General features: G+C 40.2%; 1 protein-coding gene across 1 annotated transcript; it reads left to right on the top strand.

Annotated features, from left to right (window-relative positions):
• Positions 1–984: 984 nt before the first annotated feature.
• Positions 985–3,181, top strand: LOC106810881 (pumilio homolog 2-like). Its single transcript, XM_014814349.1, has 3 exons — positions 985–1,056; positions 1,354–1,592; positions 3,014–3,181. The coding sequence occupies exons 2-3, from the start codon at positions 1,389–1,391 to the stop codon at positions 3,146–3,148; spliced, it is 339 nt and encodes a 112-aa protein (XP_014669835.1). The 5' UTR covers positions 985–1,056; positions 1,354–1,388; the 3' UTR covers positions 3,149–3,181.
• Positions 3,182–8,399: the final 5,218 nt, after the last annotated feature.

Raw genomic sequence — 8,399 nt, forward strand, 5'->3', positions numbered from 1 at the left:
ATATCCAACGCAGATGATCAGTAGGCCCTACATCTGTTTGGGAGTGCACCTTTGATGATTGAATTAATATACGAATTTCGATATTATAATAATTATAAATTTATAAAAGAATTAAGGATTCTTATGGACAAGTTACGGTAGCTACGATTACATATAGCCAAGAGTAGATAATAACATGTTATTATCTACTCTTGATATAGCATATGATAAGTAGGTAAAAGACATTTGCTGCTAACATGTGGCCATTCTTTAAAGTGATTACGTCACTGTAAATATAGTAAAAATAAAATATATATTTCCACTTTTTCACAAAATAAAAGTAATTCTGTTCACTTTTTATGGTTAAATTGCTGCATTATACTTCCTGTTTTACTATAATATTGTTCGATGTAAACATACATTCGTGAATCATACATAACCCATAGCAAGCAATTAATGTTGGGATCGTCAGATTTTTCTGGGTTTTTTCTAGGTCTTTCTAGGTTTTTTCTAAATCGTCTAGGTTTTTTGGATTTTTAACTAGTTGAGAAACAATCTTATCAGGTAAGAATTTGACGATACGTTTAGTCTCGTTAGTTCTTACTTTTAATGTAAAAAAATGGCAATTTTTTTTTACAAATTTTACCATAGAAAATTCGACCATAGAATTTTACCATAGAATTTTACCATAGAAAATTCGTTAACTAAATAAAATGGTAAGAAAAAATGTCGACTATGTAATGTTTTTTTGCAATTTGCATCTAGAAACTTTGGAGTAAAATGATTAGATTTTTGTTCAAACCCGTATTGAAAAGCAATTTGAAATTGTCCGCAATTCGTTATGCTTTTCCGAAATCAATTAGCTATAATCAATAATTACTGGGTGCTTGCTACATGGTGGTGAAATTACTGCATGGCTCATTGTGGCTGTACATGACTGTGCGGGTAAGCATGAGGGGGGTCAGTCTGGCGTGACGTCATCGGCCAGACAATGTTACCCATACTGCTTTTCGTGAAAAGATGTCCGACATGATCATTTTACAGTGTTGAAGGTCGACAAAAATCCGGCCAATCAGGGTAAATCCTACGTCTTTTCGTGTATATTTTTGCATTAGACATTAATTAATGAAGTCGTTTTGTAGATTGTACAAGAATTTATCGCTATCCGTATTTTGTATATGGCAGAGCTATCGTTTATATTCGATGTCTTATAATGAGTTGTTCACTAGTCGCCATGTTGGGCCATGGCTCGCCCTATCTGAATATTTTTACTGTCGTCTCGCATCAATTTATGGAGTTCCAAGTTGACGTAACTTTTAGTTAGAACCTCCGACAGTGTCTACGTGTTGCTTACTATGTCTGTTTGACTTTTAGAGTCGAGGAATGAGTAACTTGTGCGTTTGGTAAGCATGAACGCAGTGCCTTGGAACGACTCTCACGGCATGCTTTCCAACGGACAGCAGCAAGACGTACATGGCGTCAGACACTCGAGCCTTCGTTCGCAGGACGATGCTATGGTCGGCTATTTCTTTCAGAGGCCACAATCTGACAGTGACCTACAGACTCAGTACACCAAAAAGTGGGCTGTTGGTGACGACAGTGTGCTAGAACAAGTGAGTTTTCTGCTCTCGTCGTATTGTGATTCTGTACCTAAACGTGTTTTATCTGCTGTCGAGAAGCCTGACTTTTTATCGACGTAAGAGTAATAGTACAGGAGAGTGTTTAACGTGTACCTTCGCGTAAAAAAAACCTGACACGCGAATGACGCTTGTGTGCAAATCCTTGGGTTCTTAAAGGGCTATCATGCCAGTGTTGGATTTTCTAGTGTGTAGTTGCATTTTCAGCAATGAAACACGTTTGATTTTTAATGCACGATGGTCGATGTTACCCTAGTGCAACTTGAAATTCTTTCGTCCACTTTCCGCCCAACTCCATGAAAAGTAGCTGAAGGTACGCTGCATGCTGTGTATTATATCTGACCGGTGCGGTAGCTCCAAGAAACAGTATTGCTAGGGTTAGAATACCGTTTGAAACCTTGGCTCCAGCAAAACACGTAGTTGCCTTATTTGCCAAGTATCGCCAAAGAACACTACACATGTGATATATACCAAATGAATCGGTATACGTCCACCTTCTTGTAACCATCAGTGCGCTACGATGCGCTGGGTACTAACGGGGTTACAGCCACATTTTGAGACGAATGCAACAAAATTTATGAATTCGCCGCCATGTTTGCTATCATTCCGACTGTGACTAAAATCCGTAATGGATTGAACAAAGGAAATTAAACGATCTGCGGTCCTCATGTAAACCACCCCTACATCCGAGAACATGTTATCTAAGGTTTTTACAAATGCCCCAGACATTTGTGAACATCGTTTCACTTGCTTTGGTGTGTAATTGCAGTGAGAGCCATCGTGCAGCTATTGTACTATTTCTGAAGTATTTTCTAGCGAGTCTTTTCCGTTTCGGGTTTTCCGTGCCTCGCTAAACATGGCGGGTAAAGCTGATTGGAAAGTTAATATGCTGTGAGAATTAGCAGATTATACCGTGAATTAAGAGATACATTCTAGTTTAGAAGCAGGACAACTGTGAGTTAACGTTCGTATTTCAAATAAGGCAAGTCAAATGTGGTAATAGAATAGTTTTATTTGAGATATAAAGAGTTATTCATCTAGATCTGCAGAGGTGATAGGTTTTTTGTATGGAAGGGTGTCAGGCTGTATAGATAATCCGTCGCACAGCCTGGTCGGGCTAACCGGTGCGGCAACGTCAGGAAAGAACAGAAAAGATGTTAAACACTGTGTGTTCGTTTAAAATTAAACAATGCCGGTGCAAGGCCATTTTGCCGTAGTCCCACCCTAGAAGGAAAATATACTGTAAATATAGGAAAACGATAAGAGCAAGTATCTTCATTTATTGCGAACTAACCGGAACATCAGGTGCTGCCGGTTTGTGTGGTTTATTGGCTAGTTTTATTTTTTGTTTTTTTAAGGTAATCCTCGGTTAATATACGTGTTTTTTTATATTTCAGTTACGTGCGTCAGACGTGCATGTATCTGAATTGGACAGTAACTTTCAAGCACTAGCACTAGAGAGAGGAAACCATCAGCTGCATGCACTAGATGTTGGCCAACAGGTGAGTACTGTACCCAGTCTTCGAATTTAGCCGGGCGTCCGACGCCCGAGACGTGTAGAAATCTCGGCGGGCATGTAAGAATTGCAAGCTCACTTGCCTGACGGGCTCCTGCTTTAAAAACGCATAGAGACAGGGTTCTCCAAGCTTTTTTATTATAGAATGGCGGGCTGCCTTTACGGTCCTAGTTTTAGCATTTTTTAGCCAATTTTAGCATGGCGGCTATGATATTTAGAGTGGCGGGTGCATTTTAGGATGGCGGGGCTCGACGATAGCCTGGCGGGCCGCCAGGCTATAAGTGCTCTTGGAGAACCCTGAGAGAATAATACAACTGTCCATGAACTACGCGTTTTAAATTTATAATCACGAAATGTTAACACCGGAAACGAATGGCATCTAGAAGTTGGCAGGTGTATAGTTCTTTACTCGTTATTCCAAAAATATTCTTGCAAAACGTATGGGGAACTAGAATGTCATTCGGGCATGTACATTTTACAGAATACGTGCCTGAAAGTGGCTCAAAAAGTTTTTCGGGAAGACGATATTTTAATTATATAACGCCATGGCTATGAGTCTGTTCCCTGAATGTTTAGTCCACTGGCTAAACATCTGGTTGTCTCAGAATTCACAGTGTGCTTGTGACTCAAAGACTCGCTCTAAATCATCATAGAGAATAAGACAAATGTTGGAAATAAGTTCGAAAACCCAGCCAGTCCTCATTTATAAAATTTTGATATCTACTACAGTGATGAAAATTAACACTCACCCAGTCGCTCGAGGGGAGTGGAAATAATGTTGGGCCCCAGAATTTCATTGAAAAGTTGTTCGGAATGCGAGGCTTTGTTTTTATAGTTAAACATTCAATAATCAGTGGAATCGCTACGATTTCGGTGCTATGATTACGCCACTACAATTTGCTCACCATTTCCTAGAATTTTGATACATTTTTTGACCACCAGAATGAAAACTAATTCATTCCATCCTGCTAGGACTAGGAGTGGGGTATCGAGTAGGAACACGTTGATACACGTTTATGGGGGCGGCCATTTTTCATGTTGATTCCCTGGTGAAACGTAAACCGGGCTCTCATTGGTTCAGGGCTGGGAACTCAGCCAGTGAGAGCATGTGTTGTATATGGTGTTCATCATTTATCAGTTCTCGTTTATAACATTTTGATATAGATCTACTACGTAATTAACAGTATGAAGCCATAGAAATTTTTCCAGTCATGGCCAAAAGTTTCCAGCCCCGGACTTGAAGATGGGCTGCCATTTCCAACACTGATAAGGCAGTTGAAGTTCTGCATCAATTTATACACGTGGATCGTGAAATATTAGACCGAACCCCTAGAATTGACTTGATCCTAACCGTATCACTAAGTAAAGGCAATTCTTATCTCGTAAGTTGCAAGAAGTAGCACTTGGTAGTTTTTAGCGCGCGATTCTTACGAGGGAAAAAACCCGAGAATTTGTTCCGATAGACGTTACGCACTCGACTCATCATCAAGGATCCCTGCGAAGAAGCTACGTTGGGTTACGTGCGCTAATTGCTCGCGTGCGTGTACGTGTCACGGAAACGCGCGTAAAATGGCTGGCAGCATCGTACGTATGCACGACGACGTGTACGGTTTCTCGGCTGCCATCGCTGACAGTAAGCAGAGATTGTGAATTCATACGTGGTATCAGATGACGAAGTGCTGCCTCGCACCGTCGCCCCATGTTTCTTCTCGCACACTATAAACAAAATGCACGGGGAACGGAACGTCTAGTTAACACGTGTCGAACGTATCGTTTCGATGTCGGTAACTCTTCTTTAACTGTTCCATCCATGCCATCCTTGTTAAATAACACTCAGTCGTTTGCCCGTCTACAGCTTGTGAAAATAGACAGTCCTGTCAGAATATTAATCTAAGCAAATGAATACTGTTTACCCCGACCCAACAGACCTGGGCATAATGTAAAAATTTTGAAAAGGGTGTATCTAGGCAAACCACGAGGTTTCTAAGGTGATCCGATTATATGATAAGAAGTTTATTAAAACTCCCCCTTAATTATTTTACCATAATGAAGGCAAACGTATGTTGCATACGGACGGTACTGTGGTCTAAATACCAATAATGTAGATTTACTTTGCATTTTTGCCCTTTCCATCTGAGATTTCATCGGTTGGTATGACTATGAATTCGATTCACCCTTGTATTCAAATCCAACTATAATAACTAATGAATTTGGCTTGCGATTATATATTCTTATTTTTATTGGTAATTGTGATTTTTATAGTTTACCAAAGAATTAATAATAATAGATATCGTTACCTTTTCTTAGTTTCTTGAAAGCTCATTTTTTGAATGTCTATATATGCAATTAATTGAATATGTATGCGATAATACTGTGTTTGTTATACGCTATGCTATACTATTTGTCTATATGCTCCCATGCAAATACTGAAAAATTGAAGTGAACAAGATCAATAGACATGTGTTAGGTTTTGCAGTAAATGGAATTCACCCCCTAGTTTTGCAGGCAGCATTTAAAGTTGTCTAACATTTATTGATCAGATTTCTGTCTAGACTGACTGGTGGAAAACCCAGACCTGTAACATTTACTACCAAGATTTTATCTGTTGATGATGTCATACACACATTATTTATACTGCTGGATAAGTACTGATCTACTTAATATTTCAATTACGCTTACTTCAATAGCTACAGTAACATGGCAATATGTACTCTAGAAAGGGTCTGATTTTAATGTTGTATCATATGGCTTCAATAGTAGTGTCTTTTTTAAAATTAGATACTTTATGGTACCACTACAATCATTTACTAGAAAGAAGAGTTGCCAAGGCCACTTGTTAAAAAAAAAATTCGGTGGTAGAAAGAGGGATTCATAGTTTCATACACAACGTGAAGTGTCCGGAAAGGGCATCTATGCCTATAGAGGAACACGTGGTATCAGGGGTAGAAATTAACTTGAACAAGCGAATCCAACGGACTCCCTACCTTCAAAAAGAGGGAGTCCACATTCTGAAGTTCAAAACTAAAGATATTAACAAAAAGGACATTTGCAGTGCACGTCTGCCAAATTTTCTTGGGACATTTGCTAAAAAAAAATATGGTAATTCAGCGATGCCGTGCCATAGAACGAACTACTGTGTCACTGTAGTTAGTATATATATATATAGCAGAATTTTCAGGGAGTAACACAGACTGCGACTCCTGCATATATATATATATATGTCAAATCAGGGAGTATTTGACTCCGGACTCGCGTTAATTTCGCACCCTGTAGGAAGGCATTATAGCAGCCATTATTGACTTGTATAGCTCAGCCAAATTTATAGAGGGCACTACTGGAGAAGGGCAACCATTTTAAGGGGAATAATTACAGCACATGTCGTAGTTGCCGTGGTGAAATTTTAGCTTTGGACTAACAGTAACATGGTTTGAATGTGTCAGTCACACTGCCGCCGGTATAACTTGGTAACAAGGTTAATCATCGTGTTGCCAAAGGTTTCACAATGTTTGTGTCTGGTCGCAGGATTTTCTCCAGTGAAATTGGTTATTTTTCGCGCAACGGAAACACGCAAGACCATTTTTTCGGCAATGCCGTCATAGCGTCATGCCGTGTCAGTTTGTCGCGCAAGATTAATATCCGAAGTGTTAGTTGGCTTGTCAGATTTTGTTAGTGTGGTCTCAGTATCTGATGGTAAACTATCGCTCGCTTGTGCAGGTACGAGACCGCGGTTACACGCACGTCATTACTGGTGGGTAGTGGCAAGCAGCTAGACTAATTCATTCGGACTAGTATTAGCGAAAGGACCCTACCCGGTCGTTTTCTACTTGATCTGCTCGGGTGGGTTTCGTCGGCGGATCCAGGAATTGTGGAGGGGGGGGGGTAATGCACAGTTGGAGCGGGGTTGGTTGGTACCCCCTGTGGATTTTTTATGTATCTGACACCAGTCGGACGAGGTGGAGATGGTGCAGGACCGTCCGTTCGTCTGTCCTAGGTGGGTTAGCAACTGCTGTTAGCAACTGGTGTATGTGCTGTGCTGAAATGTTCGCCGTATACGGTGGTAGCCTGACTATGCAAAATATCTATCGTGTATATATATCTGTAATCTAATTAAGCGCTAATAAATACCTTTTTTAGTGTGTTTATTAGCTCTTGATCTAATGTATGCCTTTTCGGCGCGCGCCGAATGCGCACTGTCTGCGGGTTTATGTGCGCAAATGGCGCATGCGTTTAGCTCAGCGCCGAATGCGCACCATGTGTGGGGGTTTTAAGGCATATCACTATCAACTATCAACTATCATTGTATAATTTGTATTATGTTATACGTGTGTTCTTTCAACTCGCAGAACAACGTCTGAATACTATTTCGTTGCAAGGTTTTACGAGTTAGTGAGGTGAGGTGTTCCTTCGTTGACCGTCTCCCCGTAGTGTCAACAGCTAATATATATATATATATATATATATATATATATATATATGCGTGTTGTTTCTGTGTAATGGCGTTTAAGAAAACGTTGTAAATTGAAGGGAATATTATATCTGCTTCGTGTGGTTACCAGTCTTTACCTGTCTTCTCACCAGGAAAGCAATTGAAACGCCGAAAGAAAGAAGTCTTATATATATGTGTCTGCTCGACCCTCTAAACATTGTGAACTTAGGCCAGAATAAAAATATTGTTTGTTTGCCCCCACCCGACCGACCCGCCAAAATGGGGCCTACTCAAATTTTTTTATTGATTTCTTTTTTTTACAAATTGTATCAGTGTACATTATATAAATCTGTAGGCAATACATTATATGTACCAAGCAAAACAAGCATTCAACATAAAAGGTATCTGCACATAAGCACACCCGAGCATGTAGACACCATGCTGAATTTGTAAAAAAAAAAAACCTAAAAAAAAAATTAAGTCTACCTACCTACCCAAACTTTTCAGCCCGGGTCGGGTGAGGGCAAACAAAGATTTTTTTAATTGTGAACTTAGGGTTGTGATACCGGTGTTTGAAGCAGAGTGTTGCCTCTTATTTGGAGGCAAACACGAAAACACTGCACAATGCTATCTTTATTTGTTTCGTTTAACCCCCGAGCACACATCAGTCGATGGTCGGTGGCATGCACTCAACACTGCACCCGTACATGCACGTTGCTATTGATACAGCACGGACGTATTAATACTTCTTCTATGTGTCAGTCCCTAGTGTAGGTTTGCGGGGGTGCGTAATAGTGCATCAGGATAACGTTACGTAATGCTCGCACCGACGGGGGGAGGG

Source organism: Priapulus caudatus, unplaced genomic scaffold (genome assembly GCF_000485595.1).
Source record: "Priapulus caudatus unplaced genomic scaffold, Priapulus_caudatus-5.0.1 Scaffold482, whole genome shotgun sequence".
NCBI classification, from domain to species: Eukaryota; Metazoa; Priapulida; class Priapulimorpha; order Priapulimorphida; family Priapulidae; genus Priapulus; species Priapulus caudatus.

Excerpts from the sequence above, each read along its gene's own strand:
- LOC106810881 (XM_014814349.1), top strand. The coding sequence starts at position 1,389 with ATGAACGCAGTGCCTTGGAACGACTCTCACGGCATGCTTTCCAACGGA. Across the intron at positions 1,593-3,013 it reads ACGACAGTGTGCTAGAACAA|TTACGTGCGTCAGACGTGCA; the intron begins GTGAGTTTTCTG and ends TTTATATTTCAG.